This window comes from Ranitomeya imitator, chromosome 8 (assembly GCF_032444005.1).
Source record: "Ranitomeya imitator isolate aRanImi1 chromosome 8, aRanImi1.pri, whole genome shotgun sequence".
Taxonomy (NCBI): domain Eukaryota; kingdom Metazoa; phylum Chordata; class Amphibia; order Anura; family Dendrobatidae; genus Ranitomeya; species Ranitomeya imitator.
The window spans coordinates 68,050,923-68,068,554 of record NC_091289.1 but is presented as its reverse complement, the minus strand read 5'-3'; the positions used below and the strand labels follow the sequence as shown (position 1 = coordinate 68,068,554).

At 45.1% G+C, this 17,632-nt stretch overlaps 1 protein-coding gene across 1 annotated transcript in view; it reads left to right on the top strand.

Moving 5' to 3' along the window:
* The window catches only part of GRIN2B (glutamate ionotropic receptor NMDA type subunit 2B), a 939,810-nt gene that overhangs the window by 910,473 nt on the left and 11,705 nt on the right, over positions 1-17,632 (top strand). The window contains exon 12 of the mRNA XM_069737061.1: positions 8,020-8,207. Within this exon, the coding sequence (XP_069593162.1) occupies positions 8,020-8,207 (188 nt within the window). The remainder of the gene's footprint in view (positions 1-8,019; positions 8,208-17,632) is intronic.

Below are 17,632 nucleotides of genomic sequence, written 5' to 3'. Positions count from 1 at the left end.
CTTTCCCATCAGTATGTCATCCATGTGTTGTCTTTACCATCAGTGTGTCATCTGTGTGTCGTCTTTACCATCAGTGTCATCTGTGTATCCTCTTTCTCATCAGTGTGTCTTCTGTGTCCATCTTTACCATCAGTGTGTCATCCGTGTGTCGTCTTTCCTATCAGTATGTCATCCATGTGTCGTCTTTACCATCAGTGTGTCATCTGTGTGTCGTCTTTACCATCAGTGACATCTGTGTATCGTCTTTCCCATCACTGTGTCTTCTGTGTGTCCATCTCTACCATCAGTGTGTCATCCATGTGTCATCTTTACCATCAGTGTGTCATCTTTACCATCAGTGTGTCATCCATGTGTCGTCTTTACCATCAGTGTGTCATTTGTGTGTCGTCTTTACCATCAGTGTCATCCATGTATCGTCTTTCCTATCAGTATGCCATCCATGTGTCGTCTCTTTACCATCAGTGTGTCATCTGTGTGTCGTCTTTACCATCAGTTTCATCCGTGTGTCGTCTTTCCTATCAGTATGTCATCCATGTGTCATCTTTTGTTGTGAATTCTGTTGTCAAGCTCCCTCCTGTGGTCATGAATGGTACTTCGGCTGGTTCTGTCCATGGGCTGCCTCTGTTGGTTGTGAGTGAAGCTGCTGCTCCTGAGGTTCCTTCCACAGGTGACGAGGTTAATTCGTTAGCTGGCTGCTCTATTTAACTCCACTTAGATCATTGCTCCATGCCACCTGTCAATGTTCCAGTATTGGTCTAGTTCACTCCTGGATCGTTCTTGTGACCTGTCTTCCCAGCAGAAGCTAAGTTCCTGCTTGTTTTTCTTTAGTTTGCTATTCTTCTGTCCAGCTTGCTATTTTGATTTTTGTCTTGCTTGCTGGAAGCTCTGGGACGCAGAGGGAGCGCCTCCGCACCGTGAGTCGGTGCGGAGGGTCTTTTGCGCCCTCTGCGTGGTCTTTTTGTAGTTTTTTGTGCTGACCGCAAAGTTACCTTTCCTATCCTCAGTCTGTTCAGTAAGTCGGGCCTCACTTTGCTAAATCTATTTCATCTCTGTGTTTGTATTTTCATCTTTACTCACAGTCATTATATGTGGGGGCTGCCTTTTCCTTTGGGGAATTTCTCTGAGGCAAGGTAGGCTTATTTTTCTATCTTCAGGGCTAGCTAGTTCCTTAGGCTGTGCCGAGTTGCATAGGGAGCGTTAGGAGCAATCCACGGCTATTTCTAATGTGTGTGATAGGATTAGGGATTGCGGTCAGCAGAGTTCCCACGTCCCAGAGCTCGTCCTTTATTATCAGTGACTATCTGGTCATTCCGTGTGCTCTTAACCACCAGGTCCATTATTGTCCTCACCACCAGGTCATAACAGTACAGCTGGCCCAAAGTACTAATGCATATCAATAGAGGGATAAGAGAAGTTCTGAGACCATTTTTTTTTCTTTGCAGTGTGTTTTGTCTCTCTTTTCCCCTTTACCTCTGGGTGGTTCAGGATACAGGTGTAGATATGGACATTCAAGGTCTGTCCTCTTGTATGAATAATCTCACTGCAAGGGTACAAAACATTCAAGATTTTGTGGTTCAGAATCCGATGTTAGAGCCTAGGATTCCAATTCCTGATTTGTTTTTTGGGGATAGATCTAAGTTTCTGAATTTCAAAAATAATTGTAAATTGTTTCTTGCTTTGAAACCTCGCTCCTCAGGTGACCCTGTTCAACAAGTGAAAATCATTATTTCTTTGTTACGTGGTGACCCTCAGGACTGGGCATTTTCCCTTGCGCCAGGAGATCCGGCATTGCGTGATGTTGATGCATTTTTTCTGGTGCTCGGATTGCTTTATGATGAACCAGATTCAGTGGATCAGGCAGAGAAAATCTTGCTGGCTCTGTGTCAGGGTCAGGATGAGGTAGAGATATATTGTCAGAAGTTTAGGAAGTGGTCTGTAATCACTCAGTGGAATGAATGTGCCCTGGCAGCAATTTTCAGAAAGGGTCTCTCTGAAGCCCTTAAGGATGTCATGGTGGGATTTCCCATGCCTGCTGGTCTGAATGAGTCTATGTCTTTGGCCATTCAGATCGATCGACGCTTGCGTGAGCGTAAAGCTGTGCACCATTTGGCGGTATTATCTGAGCATAGACCTGAGCCTATGCAATGTGACAGGACTTTGACCAGAGCTGAACGGCAAGAACACAGACGTCGGAATGGGCTGTGTTTTTACTGTGGTGATTCCACTCATGCTATCTCCGATTGTCCTAAGCGCACTAAGCGTTTCGCTAGGTCTGCCACCATTGGTACGGTACAGTCTAAATTTCTTTTGTCCGTTACTCTGATTTGCTCTTTGTCATCCTATTCTGTTATGGCATTTGTGGATTCAGGCGCTGCCCTGAATTTGATGGACTTGGAGTTTGCTAGGCGCTGTGGTTTTTTCTTGGAGCCCTTGCAGTATCCTATTCCATTGAGAGGAATTGATGCTACGCCTTTGGCCAAGAATAAGCCTCAGTACTGGACCCAATTGACCATGTGCATGGCTCCTGCACATCAGGAGGATATTCGCTTTTTGGTGTTGCATAATCTGCATGATGTGGTCGTTTTGGGGTTGCCATGGCTACAGGTCCATAATCCAGTATTGGATTGGAAATCAATGTCTGTGTCCAGCTGGGGTTGTCAGGGGGTACATGGTGATGTTCCATTTCTGTCTATTTCATCATCCACCCCTTCTGAAGTCCCGGAGTTTTTGTCGGATTACCGGGATGTATTTGATGAGCCCAAATCCAGTGCCCTACCTCCTCATAGGGATTGCGATTGTGCTATCAATTTGATTCCTGGTAGTAAGTTTCCTAAGGGCTGACTGTTCAATTTATCTGTGCCAGAGCACGCCGCTATGCGGAGTTATGTAAAGGAATCCTTGGAGAAGGGTCATATTCGCCCGTCGTCGTCACCATTGGGAGCAGGGTTCTTTTTTGTGGCCAAGAAGGATGGTTCTTTGAGACCTTGTATTGATTACCGCCTTCTTAATAAGATCACAGTCAAATTTCAGTATCCTTTGCCGCTGCTGACTGATTTGTTTGCTCGGATTAAGGGGGCTTGTTGGTTCACCAAGATAGATCTTCGTGGTGCGTATAATCTTGTGCGTATTAAACAGGGCGATGAATGGAAAACAGCATTTAATACGCCCAAGGGCCATTTTGAGTACCTGGTTATGTCATTCGGGCTTTCCAATGTTCCATCAGTATTTCAGTCCTTTATGCATGACATCTTCCGAGAGTACCTGGATAAATTCCTGATTGTATATTTGGATGATATTTTGGTCTTTTCGGATGATTGGGAGTCTCACGTGAAGCAGGTCAGAATGGTGTTCCAGTTCCTTCGTGCGAATTCTTTGTTTGTGAAGGGGTCAAAGTGTCTCTTTGGAGTTCAGAAGGTTTCATTTTTGGGTTTCATTTTTTCCCCTTCTACTCTCGAGATGGACCCTATTAAAGTCCAGGCCATTTATGATTGGACTCAGCCGACATCTGTGAAGAGTCTGCAAAAGTTCCTGGGCTTTGCTAATTTTTATCGTCGCTTCATCAGTAATTTTTCTAGTGTTGCTAAACCGTTGACTGATTTGACCAAGAAGGGTGCTGATGTGGTCAATTGGTCTTCTGCGGCTGTGGAAGCTTTTCAGGAGTTGAAGCGTCGTTTTTCTTCTGCCCCTGTGTTGTGCCAGCCAGATGTTTCGCTCCCGTTTCAGGTCGAGCTTGATGCTTCTGAGATTGGAGCAGGGGCTGTTTTGTCGCAAAGAAGTTCTGATGGCTCGGTGATGAAACCATGTGCCTTCTTTTCTAGAAAGTTTTCGCCTGCTTAGCGCAATTATGATGTTGGCAATCGAGAGTTGTTGGCCATGAAGTGAGCATTCGAGGAGTGGCGTCATTGGCTTGAAGGAGCCAAGCATCGCGTGGTGGTCTTGACGGATCACAAGAATTTGACTTATCTCGAGTCTGCCAAACGGTTGAATCCTAGACAGGCTCGTTGGTCGCTATTTTTCTCCCGCTTTGATTTTGTGGTTTCGTACCTTCCAGGCTCTAAGAATGTGAAGGCTGATGCCCTGTCAAGGAGTTTTGTGCCCGACTCTCCGGGTGTTCCTGAGCCGGCGGGTATTCTCAAAGAGGGGGTAATTTTGTCTGCCATCTCCCCTGATTTGCGGCGGATGCTGCAAAAATTTCAGGCTGATAGACCTGACCGTTGCCCAGCGGAGAAACTGTTTGTCCCTGATAAATGGACTAGTAGAGTTATCTCTGAGGTTCATTGTTCGGTGTTGGCTGGTCATCCTGGAATCTTTGGTGCCAGAGATTTGGTGGCTAGATCCTTTTGGTGGCCGTCTTTGTCGCGGGATGTGCGTTTTTTTTGTGCAGTCCTGTGGGACTTGTGCTCGAGCTAAGCCCTGTTGTTCTCGTGCCAGTGGGTTGCTTTTGCCCTTGCCGGTCCAGAAGAGGCCCTGGACGCATATCTCTATGGATTTTATTTCGGATCTCCCTGTCTCTCAAAAGATGTCGGTCATTTGGGTGGTTTGTGATCGCTTCTCTAAGATGGTCCATTTGGTACCCTTGTCTAAATTGCCTTCCTCCTCTGATTTGGTGCCATTGTTTTTCCAGCATGTCGTTCGTTTACATGGCATTCCGGAGAACATCGTTTCGGACAGAGGTTCCCAGTTTGTTTCGAGGTTTTGGTGAGCCTTTTGTGCTAGGATGGGCATTGATTTGTCTTTTTCCTCGGCTTTCCATCCTCAGACAAATGGCCAAACCGAACGAACTAATCAGACTTTGGAAACATATCTGAGATGCTTTGTTTCTGCTGATCAGGATGATTGGGTGTCCTTTTTGCCTTTGGCTGAGTTCGCCCTTAATAATCGGGCCAGCTCGGCTACTTTGGTTTCGCCGTTTTTCTGCAATTCTGGTTTCCATCCTCGTTTCTCTCCAGGGCAGGTTGAGTCTTCGGACTGTCCTGGTGTAGATACTGTGGTGGATAGGTTGCAGCAGATTTGGACTCATGTGGTGGACAATTTAACATTGTCCCAGGAGAAGGCTCAACGTTTCGCTAACCGCCGGCGCTGTGTGGGTCCCCGACTTTGTGTTGGGGATTTGGTTTGGTTGTCATCTCGTTATGTTCCTATGAAGGTTTCCTCTCCTAAGTTTAAGCCTCGTTTCATTGGTCCGTATAAGATTTCTGAGGTTCTCAATCCTGTGTCATTTCGTTTGACCCTTCCACCTTCCTTTGCCATCCATAATGTATTCCATAGGTCGTTGTTGCGGAGATACGTGGCGCCTGTGGTTCCATCCGTTGATCCTCCTGCCCCGGTGTTGGTTGAGGGGGAGTTGGAGTATGTGGTGGAGAAGATTTTGGATTCTCGTATTTCGAGACGGAAACTCCAGTACCTGGTCAAGTGGAAGGGTTATGGTCAGGAAGATAATTCCTGGGTCTTTGCCTCCGATGTTCATGCTGCCGATCTGGTTCGTGCCTTTCATTTGGCTCGTCCTGGTCGGCCTGGGGGCTCTGGTGAGGGTTCGGTGACCCCTCCTCAAGGGGGGGTACTGTTGTGAATTCTGTTGTCAAGCTCCCTCCTGTGGTCATGAATGGTACTTCGGCTGGTTCTGTCCATGGGCTGCCTCTGTTGGTTGTGAGTGAAGCTGCTGCTTCTGAGGTTCCTTCCACAGGTGACGAGGTTAATTCGTTAGCTGGCTGCTCTATTTAACTCCACTTAGATCATTGCTCCATGCCACCTGTCAATGTTCCAGAATTGGTCTAGTTCACTCCTTGATCGTTCTTGTGACCTGCCTTCCCAGCAGAAGCTAAGTTCCTGCTTGTTTTTCTTTAGTTTGCTATTCTTCTGTCCAGCTTGCTATTTTGATTTTTGTCTTGCTTGCTGGAAGCTCTGGGACGCAGAGGGAGCGCCTCCGCACCGTGAGTCGGTGCGGTGGGTCTTTTGCGCCCTCTGCGTGGTCTTTTTGTAGTTTTTTGTGCTGACCGCAAAGTTACCTTTCCTATCCTCAGTCTGTTCAGTAAGTCGGGCCTCACTTTGCTAAATCTATTTCATCTCTGTGTTTGTATTTTCATCTTTACTCACAGTCATTATATGTGGGGGCTGCCTTTTCCTTTGGGGAATTTCTCTGAGGCAAGGTAGGCTTATTTTTCTATCTTCAGGGCTAGCTAGTTTCTTAGGCTGTGTCGAGTTGCATAGGGAGCGTTAGGAGCAATCACGGCTATTTCTAGTGTGTGTGTGATAGGATTAGGGATTGCGGTTAGCAGAGTTCCCACGTCTCAGAGCTCGTCCTATATTATTTGTAACTATCAGGTCATTCCGTGTGCTCTTAACCACCAGGTCCATTATTGTCCTTACCACCAGGTCATAACATCTTTACCATCAGTGTCATCTGTGTGTCGTCTTTCCCATCAGTGTGTCATCCATGTGTCGTCTTTACCATCAGTGTGTCATCTGTTTGTTGTCTTTGCCATCAGTGTGTCTTCTGTGTGTCGTCTTTACCATCAGTGTCATCTGTGTGTCGTCTTTACCATCAATGTCATCCGTGTATCGTCTTTACCATCAGTGTGTCATCTGTGTATCGTCTTTCCCATCAGTGTGTCATCCGTGTATCGTCTTTACCATCAGTGTGTCTTCTGTGTGTCCATCTTTACCATCTGTGTGTCATCCATGTATCGTCTTTCCTATCAGTATGTCATCCATGTGTCGTCTTTACCATCAGTGTGTCCTCAGTGTGTCATCTTTACCATCAGATTGTCATCCGTGTATCGTCTTTACCATCAGTGTGTCTTCTGTGTGTCCATCTTTACCATCAGTGTGTCATCCATGTATCGTCTTTCCTATCAGTATGTCATCCATGTGTCGTCTTTACCATCAGTGTGTCATCTGTGTGTAGTCTTTACCATCAGTGTCATCTGTGTATCGTCTTTCCCATCAGTGTGTCATCTGTGTGTCGTTTTTACCATCAGTGTGTCATCTGTGTGTCGTTTTTACCATCAGTGTGTCATCTGTGTGTCGTCTTTACCATCAGTGTGTCATCTGTGTGTCGTCTTTACCATCAGTGTCATCCTTGTATCATCTTTACCATCAGTGTGTCATCTGTGTGTCGTCTTTACCATCAGTGTATCATCCATGTGTCGTCTTTACCATCAGTGTCATCCGTGTATCATCTTTACCATCAGTGTGTCTTCTGTGTGTCCATCTTTACCATCAGTGTCATCCGTGTGTCGTCTTTACCATCAGTGTCATCCTTGTATCATCTTTACCATCAGTGTGTCATCTGTGTGTCGTCTTTACCATCAGTGTGTCATCAGTGTCTTTCATGGATAGATAAAAAAATAAAGAACAAAGCTTTTCCTATCCTTTGCAATGTCACACACAGGCAGCGCACATATACACTGATGCCATCCGTGTGCTGTTGTGTGGCTTGTAACAATATATTTCTTTTGATCCTTGCCTCCGTGCTACCAGAAAAAAATGACATGTCTGAGTGTTTTGTACCGACACACGGTTGATGTAAAAACACGGACATGTGAACAGCACCATGGGCTATGATGGGTACGTGAAGACTACGTATAGATCGCGTACGTGCACCACTTCCCATCATCTGTGGATTATATACGTGGTGACAGATACTGTAATCAATAGCATTGCAGCAAGGCTACCTATGCGGAATACAGGCGCGCAGCTCCTGCCGGCGTGCAGCAGAGATGATTGTTAGTCCAGCTGCAGCAGAGGAATAATCCACTCATGGAAGATATTGCAAATCTCAGGATTTCTTTTGTATTAACTGTTAAAGCTGAATTTTAATACCATAATAGTCAGTGTAAGTCATAATGGTAAATTGCACAATAAACGCTGTGCATAGTTATTTTAAGTCGAATTCCAAATATTTTTATCAATTGTTTATAAATAAATGATATAATTATGTCAGCAAGAAAAGATTGCCTTGTAGTAAATCAATGCCCAAACATTGGTAATGACAATGTAATGTCTTTTCTCATATTATAGTAAACTGGACGCCTTTATTTATGATGCTGCTGTACTGAACTACATGGCTGGGAGGGATGAAGGCTGCAAACTAGTGACTATTGGTAGCGGCAAAGTGTTTGCATCCACTGGTTATGGTATTGCTATCCAAAAGGATTCTGGATGGAAAAGACAAATTGACCTGGCAATCCTGCAACTATTCGGTGATGGTATGTATTTCTCACGGCTGCCAGTAACTGTAGAGGCGAGATGATTTTATGTATGTATTTCATATTTCTTATTTACTGTTGCCTGTATGGATAGTAAAAACCTATGTAATACATATCAATATGATGTTGTAGTATATACGTACAATATACGTATAAACTGTACAGACCAGAAGTCTGGACACACACTCTCATTTAAAGATTTTTCTGTATTTTCATGACTATGAAAATTGCAAATTCACACTGAAGGCATCAAAACTATGAATTAACACATGTGGAATTATAAACTTAACAAAAAAGTGTGAAACAACTGGAATTATGTCTTATATTGTAGGTTCTTCAAAGTAGCCACCTTTTGATTTGATGACTGCTTTGCACACTCTTGGCATTCTCTTGATGAGCCTCAAGAGGTAGTCACCAGAAATGGTTTTCACTTCACAGGTGTGCCCTGTCAGGTTTAATAAGTGGGATTTCTTGCCTTATAAATGAGGATGGGACCATCAGTTGTGCTGTGCAGAAGTCTGGTGGATACACAGCTGATAGTCCTACTGAATACACCGTTAGCTGCTTTTTCTTGCCATAATACAAATTCTAAGTAAAGAAAAACATGTGCCCATCATTACTTTAAGAAATGAAGGTCAGTCAGCCCAAAAAATTGGGAGTGCAGTGATAAAAACCATCAAGCGCTACAAAGAAACTGGCTCACATGAGGACCGCCCCAGGAAAGGAAGACCAAGAGTCACCTCTGCTTCGGAGGATAAGTTTATCCGAGTCACCAGCCTCAGAAATCGCAGGTTAACAGCAGCTCAGATTAGAGACCAGGTCAATGCCACATAGAGTTCTAGCAGCAGACACATCTCTACAGCAACTGTTAAGAGGAGACTTTGTGCAGCTGGCCTTCATGGTAAAATAGCTGCTAGGAAACCACTGCTAAGGACAGGCAACAAGCAGAAGAGACTTGTTTGGGCTATAGAACACAAGGAATGGACATTAGACCAGTGGGAATCTGTGCTTTGGTCTGATGAGTCCAAATTTGAGATCTTTGGTTCGAACCACAGTGTCTTTGTGCGATGCAGAAAAGGTGAACGGATGAACTCTACATGCCTGGTTCCCACCGTGAAGCATGGAGGAGGAGGTGTGATGGTGTGGGGGTGCTTTGCTGGTGACACTGTTGGGGATTTATTAAAAAATGAAGGCATACTGAACCAGCATGGCTACCACAGTATCTTGCAGCGGCATGCTATTCCATCCGGTTTATGTTTAGTTGGACCATCATTTATTTTTCAACAGGACAATGACCCCAAATACACCTCCAGGCTGTGTAAGGGCAATTTGACCAAGAAGGAGAGTGATGGGGTGCTACGCCAGAAGACCTGGCCTCCATACTCACCAGACCTGAACCCAATCAAGATGGTTTAGCGTGAGCTGGACGGCAGAGTGAAGGTAAAAGGGCCAACAAGTGCTACGCATCTCTGGGAACTCCTTCAAGATTGTTGGAAGACCATTGCCGGTTTACTACCTCTTGAAGCTCATCAAGAGCATGCCAAGAGTGTGCAAAGCAGTCATCAAAGCAAAAGGTGGCTACTTTGAAGAACCTAGAATATAAGACATACCGTATATACTCGAGTATAAGCCGAGATTTTCAGCCCGCTTTTTTGGGCTGAAAGTCCCCCTCCCGGCTTATACTCGAGTCATACGTAGGGGTCGGCAGGGGAGGGGGAGCGGGGGCTGTGAAATTATACTTACCTACTCCTGGCGCGGTCCCTGCAGGTCCATGGCTTCCCCGGCGCCGGCAGCTTCTTCCTGTACTGAGCGGTCACATGGTAACGCTCATTACAGTAATGAATATGCGGCTCCACCTCCCATAGAGGTGGAGCCGCATATTCATTACTGTAATTAGCAGTAACGGTGACCGCTCAGTACAGGAAGAAGCTGTGGCGTCGGGGAAGCAGGGACTGCACAGCGCCAGGAGCAGGTGAGTATACGGGGAGGGGGAGCATTGCGCTGCGCTGCGTGATAGTCACCTTTCCTCATTCCGGGCGTCGTTCTGTCTTCAGCAGTGATGCTCAGGTCAGAGGGCGCGATGACGTGGTTAGTGCACGCCCTCTGCTGAACGTCAGTGCGGAAGATGGAACTGCACCGGAACAAGGAGCAGGTAATTATTGAAAGTGCCGGGGGCCTGAGCGACGGAGAGGGGAGTATGTGATTTATTTTTTTTCATCGCAGCAACAGCAAATGGGGGAAGTGTCTGTATGGAGCATGTATGGGGCCATAACGTTTGTGCAGCACTATATGGGGCCATAACATTTGTGCAGCACTATATGGGGCCATAACGTTTGTGAAGCACAATATGGGGCCATAACATTGTGCAGCACTATATGGGGCCATAACATTTGTGCAGCACTATATGGGGCCATAACATTTGTGCAGCACTATATGGGGCCATAACATTGGTGCAGCACTATATGGTGCCATAACATTGGTGCAGCACTATATGGGGCCATAACATTTGCGCAGCACTATATGGTGCCATAACATTGGTGCAGCACTATATGGGGCCATAACATTTGCGCAGCACTATATGGGGCCATAATATTTGTGCAGCACTATATGGGGCCATAACGTTTATGCAGCACTATATGGGGCCATAACGTTTGTGCAGCACTATATGGGGCCATAACGTTTGTGCCACTATATGGGGCCATAACATTTGTGCAGCACTATATGGGGCCATAACATTTGTGCAGCACTATATGGGGCCATAACATTTGTGCAGCACTATATGGGGCCATAACATTTGTGCAGCACTGTATGGGGCCATAATGTTTGTGCAGCACTATATGGGGCAAGTGTCTGTATGGGGCCATAATTAACATTTGTGGAGCATTACGGTATATGGGGCAAGTGTCTGTATGGAGCATCTTATAGGGCCATAATCAAGGTTTGTGCAGCATTATATTGGGCAAATGTGTCTATGGAGCATCTTATGGGGCCATTATTAACCTTTATGCAGGATTATATGGGGCATATTTTAATACGGAGCATCTTATGGGGCCCATCATAAACTGAATGGAGCATTATATAGGGCTCCTGATTCAATATGGATATTCAAAAACACTTAACCTACTGATGTCTCAATTAATTTTACTTTTATTGGTATCTATTTTTACTTTTGACATTTATCGGTAGCTGCTGCATTTCCCATCCTAGGCTTATACTCGAGTCATTAAGTTTTTCCAGTTTTTTTGTGGCAAAATTAGGGGTGGGTCGGCTTATACTCGGGTCGGCTTATACTCGAGTATATACGGTAATTTCAGTTGTTTCACACTTTTTTGTTAAGTATACAATTCCACATGTGTTAATTCATAGTTTTGATGCCTTCGGTGTGAATGTACAATTAGTCATGAAAATACAGTAAAATCTTTAAATGAGAAGGTGTGTCCAAACTTTTGGTCTGGTCTGTACTGTGTGTGTATGTATATATGTATATATGTATATATATATATATATATATATATGTGTATATATATATATATATATATATATATATATATATATATATATATATATATATATATATATATATATATATATATATATATATATAATGTATGTACAGTACAGTACAGACCAAAAGTTTGGACACACCTTCTCATTTGAAGTTTTTTCTCTATTTTCATGACTATGAAAATTGTAAATTCACACTGAAGGCATCAAAACTATTAATTAACACATGTGGAATTATATACTTAACAAAAAAGTCCAAAACAACTGAAAAAATGTCTTATATTTTAGATTCTTCAAAGCAGCCACCTTTTGCTTTGATGACTGCTTTGCACACTCTTGGCATTCTCTTGATGAACTTCAAGAGGTAGTTACCGGAAATGGTTTTCACTTCACAGGTGTGCCCTCTCAGGTTTAATAGGTGGGATTTCTTGCCTTATAAATTGGTTTGGGATCATTAGTTGTGTTGAGCAGAAGTCTGGTGAATACACAGCTGATAGTCCTACTGAATAGACTGCTAGCTGCTTTTTTCTTACCATAATACAAATTCTAAGTAAAGAAAAACGAGTGGCCATCATTACTTTAAGAAATGAAGGTCAGTCAGTCCGAAAAATTGGGAAAACTTTGAAAGTGTCCCCAAGTGCAGTTGCAAAAACCTTCAAGCGCTACAAAGAAACTGGCTCACATGAGGACCGCCCCAGGAAAGGAAGACCAAGAGTCACCTCTGCTTCTGAGGATAAGTTCATCCGATTCACCAGCCTCAGAAATCGCAGGTTAACAGCAGCTCAGATTAGAGACCAGGTCAATGCCACACAGAGTTCTAGCAGCAGACACATCTCTACAACAACTGTTAAGAGAAGACTTTGTGCAGCAGGCCTTCATGGTAAAATAGCTGCTAGGAAACCATTGCTAAGGACAGGCAACAAGCAGAAGAGACTTGTTTGGGCTAAAGAACACAAGGAATAGACGATAGACCATTGGAAATCTGTGCTTTGCTCTGAGGAGTCCAAATTTGAGATTTTTGGTTCCAACCACCGTGTCTTTGTGCGACGCAGAAAAGGTGAAGAGATGGACTCTACATGCCTGGTTCCCACTGTGAAGCATGGAGGAGGAGGTGTGATAGTGTGGGGTGCTTTGCTGGTGACACTGTTGGGGATTTATTCAAAATTGAAGGCATACTGAACCAGCATCGCTACCACAGCATTTTGCAGTGGCATGTTATTTCATCCGGTTTGCGTTTAGTTGGACCATCATTTATTTTTCAACAGGACAATGACCCCAAACACACCTCCAGGCTGTGTAAGGGCTGTTTGACCAAGAAGGAGAGTGATGGGGTGCTACGCCAGATGACCTGATGGTTTGAGGTGAGCTGGACAGCAGAGTGAAGGCAAAAGGGCCAACAAGTGCTAAGCATCTCTGGGAACTCCTTCAAGATTGTTGGAGGACCATTTCCGGTGACTACCTCTTGAAGCTCATCAAGAGAATGCCAAGAGTGTGCAAAGCAGTCATCAAAGCAAAAGGTGGCTACTTTGAAGAACCTAGAATGTAAGACATAATTTCAGTTGTTTCACACTTTTTTGTTAAGTATATAATTCCACATGTGTTATTTCATTGTTTTGATGTCTTCAGTGTGAATTTACAATTTTCATAGTCATGAAAATACAGAAAAATCTTTAAATGAGAAGGTGTGTCCAAACTTTTGGTCTGTACTGTATATATATATATATATATATATATATGAGATGATAGGCATTCTATGAATTCTATGTTATCCCATGAGTAATTTATGATCTATCTATACATCAAGTCACACTCAATAAAGGAGTGATGGAGTGGTTCTGCAAGTGAGGACCACAGACAACATCTCAGTACCAATGCTTTCTGGCTGATGTTTTGGTCACTTTTGAATGTTGGTTACGCTTTCACACTCGTGGTAGCATGAGATGGAATCTACAACCCACACAAATGGCTCAGGTAGTGCAGCTCATCAGGATGGCTCATCAATGCGAGCTGTGGCCAGAAGGTTTGCTGTGTCTGTCAGTGTAGTGTCCAGAGGATGGAGGCGCTACCAGTAGATGGGCCAGTGCACCAGGAGATGTGGTGTCAGCCGTAAGAGGGCAACAACCCAGCAGCAGGACCGCTACCTCAGCCTTTGTGCAAGGAGGAACAGGAGGAGCACTGCCAGAGCCTTGCAAAATGACCTCCAGCAGGCCAAAAATGTGCATGTGTCTGCATAAATGATTAGAAACTGACTCCATGAGGATGGTCTGAGTACCCGACATCCACAGATGGGGGTTGTGCTCACAGCCCAACACCATGCAGGATGCTGGACATTTGCCATAGAACACCGGGATTGGCAAATTCGCCACTGGTGCCCTGTGCTCTTCACAGATGAAAGCAGGTTAACACTGAGCACATGTGACAGACATGACAGAGTCTGGAGACACCATGGAGAGCGATCTGCTGCCTGCAACATCCTTCAGCATGACCGGTTTGGCAGTGGGTTAGTAATGGTGTGGGGTGGCATTTCTTTGGAGGGCCACACAGCCCTGGGTCATTACTGACCCACTGTCAAACCAGTCATGCTGAAGGATGTTGTAGGCAGATCACTCTCCTCGGCATCTCCAGACTCTGTCATGTCTGTCACATGTGCTCAGTGTTAACCTGCTTTCATCTGTGAAGAGCACAGGACACCAGTGGCAAATTTGCCAATCCTGGTGTTCTGTGGCAAATGCCTAGCATCCTGTGTTGGGCTGTGAGCACAACACCCACATGTGGCTGTCAGGCACTCAGACCATCCCCACGGAGTTGGTTTCTTAACGTCTGTGCAGACACATGCACATTTGTAGCTTGCTGGAGGTCATTTTGCAGGGCTCTGGCAGTGCTCCTCCTATTCCTCCTTGCACAAAGACTGAGGTAGCAGTTCTTCTGCTGGGTTGTTGCCCTCCTATGGACCCCTCCGTGCTTCCTGATGTACTGGCCTGTCTCCTAGTAGCTCCTCCAGCCTCTAGAGACTACGCTGAGAGACAGCAAACTTTCTGTTAGGAGTCAAGTTCCCGCCGCTGCACAGGGGAAATCTCGAGCCGTGTCTGCTGCGGTCTCCCATTCTGCATCGGCCGCAGTGGAAGAGAAACATGCACCGAGCATGAACCAAAACCAGTGAAAAGAATGATGGCAGGGAATGTTATTTAAAAAAAATACTTTTATTATATAGCAACAGCAAATTATCAATAAAATATAGAGATAAAACAACTGTGTATATGTATGTTTTTTTTACGTTTTTTTATATGTGCACATATATTGCACTACATATATATATTGTGATATCATTTGCACACGGCAGGTCAAAATATATATGCATGCATATATGATGTCCTTTTAGTGGTCTCACTATATAGCTTTGACACAGGTGGTGACCGGGATTACTATTGATATTGGTTTATGGGTAGACTATTTTAATATTAGCCATTCCTCTCTATATATAATACCTGGTTCTACTCCTGTGTCTATTTGATAATCGGCCGCAGTGGAGCCTGCTCAGCAGAGTACCTACTACTACTAATAAATATATATATTCGGTGCGTTCCGCCAACCCTAACACCTTCTTGCCTCAGCTCACATTTATGTGCAATCCTGGATGAGCTGCACTACCTGAGCCACCTGTGTGGGTTGCAGATTCCGTCTCATGCTACCACAAAGCACAACCAACATTCAAAAGTGATCAAAACATCAGCCAGAAAGCATTGATACTGAGATGTGGTCTGTGGTCCCCACCTGCAGAAACACTCCTTTATTGAGTGTGTCTTGATAATTGCCAATAATTTCCATCTGTTGTCTAATTCCATTTGCACAACAGCATATGAAATTGATTGTCAAACAGTGCTGCTTCCTAAGTGGACAGTTTGATTTCACAGAAGTTTAATTTACTTGGAGTTATATTCTGTTGTTTAAGTGTTTCCTTTATTTCTTTGAGCAGTGTATATATATATATATATATATATATGTTAGGGCTGGTGGAACGCACCGAGTAAATAGAGAGAGATGTTATTTGGTGCGTTCGCAGCCCGGGGTCCACCGTGCAGGAGAGAACCTGCTGCTGGCAAATAGCGGCTCTATATGGCGGTAGAAGCAAACTCTGTTACTTCACAGAGTCGCCTAAAGAAAGCACTGTGTCCTGTTAACCTCACAGGACTACACAGCAACTGCCGAGCAGATAGCAGTTTGTGGTTACGCATTCATACAATCTCCTCACTGGAGAAGCCGGTATTCTAGGGCTTATTTCAGCCGGGGCCCTGAATCCACACACACAATCTCCTCACCAGAGGTGCCGGTATTCTAGGGCTTATTTCAGCCAGGTCCCTGAACACATACAATCGTAACCTCACTGGCGCAAAGTACATGACTTAGATTTGATACTAGCACATGGCCGTGCGGCCATGCGAACCTTTTATAGCTGCAGCAAGTACAGGACCTTCCTAGAAGGACCAATGAGAGGCTGCACCCAGAGCCTTAGCACCTTCAGGACCTTCCTGGAGAACCAGTGGGTTTTGCTTCAGTATCTAAGCATGTGACCCTCGACCTCCAATGAGAGATCTTACCCCTGGGCATGCTCAGAAGGGAAAAAGCAGGACTTAGTCCCAAAAGCGTCTGCTCACCGCTGCCCAGCACTGGGTTCAATGGCAGAAGCTGGAAAAGCAGCAGTAACCCTTTGCACAGAGTCAGACTGAGCGAGACGCTGGGACCGACGTCTCCGCTGAGCAGGCTCCACTGCAGCAGGAGAAGAATGGGAGACCACAGCGGAGATGGCTCGAGATTCCCCCTGTGCAGAGGCGGGAACTCGACCCCTAACATATATATATTTAAATATAGATACTAGGCACGAGTAAATAAATTAAAGTGGAACTGAATTCTACTCAAATTTTACAAAACGTTGCATTAGTCAAAATGTGGACTTTTTTAAATTTGCTTCCTCTCAACTATGGCAAAATAGAAACTATTGGCCGTTATGGAACCATTATGGGTCATCAAAAGGCTAACAAAATTACAAAATATCCACATACCGTATATACTCGAGTATAAGCCGAGATTTTCAGCCCATTTTTTTGGGCTGAAAGTCCCCCTCTCGGCTTATACTCGAGTCATACCCAGGGGTCGGCAGGGGAGGGGGAGCAGGAGCTATCTAGTTATACTTACCTGCTCCCGGCGCGGTCCCTCCAGTCCCTGCTTCTCCCAGCGCTGCAGCTTCTTCCTGTACTGAGTGGTCACATGGTACCGCTCATTACAGCAATGAATATGCGACTCCACCTCCCATAGGGGTGGAGCCGCATATTCATTGCTGTAAATGAGCGGTAACTGTGACCACGCAATACAGGAAGAAGATGCAGCGCCGGGAGAAGCAGGGACCGCGCCGGGAGCAGGTAAGTATACGGGGAGGGGAGTGCTGCGCTGCGCGATATTTACCTGCTCCTCGCTCCGGTGCGGCTCTGTCTGCAGCGTCCTCTAGCAGTGACGCTCAGGTTAGAGGGCGCGGTGACGTAGTCAGTGCACGCCCTCTGCTGAGCGTCAGTGCTGGAGACGGCGTCCTGAGGGGAAGAGAGGTGAGTATGTGATTTTTTTTCTTTATTGCAGCAGCAGCATTATATATGGAGCATCTATGGGGCCATAATCAACGGTGCAGAGCAATATATATGGGGCACAGCTTTCTATGGAGCATCTATGGGGCAATAATGAACAGTGCAGAGCATTCTATATGGCACAGATTTCTATGGAGCATCTATGGGGTCGTAATGAACGGTGCAGAGCATTATATGTGGGGCACTGCTTTATGTGGAGCATCTATGAGGCCATAATGAATGGTGCAGAGCATTATATATGGCACAGCTTTCTATGGAGCATCTATGGGGCCATAATGAACGGTGCAGAGC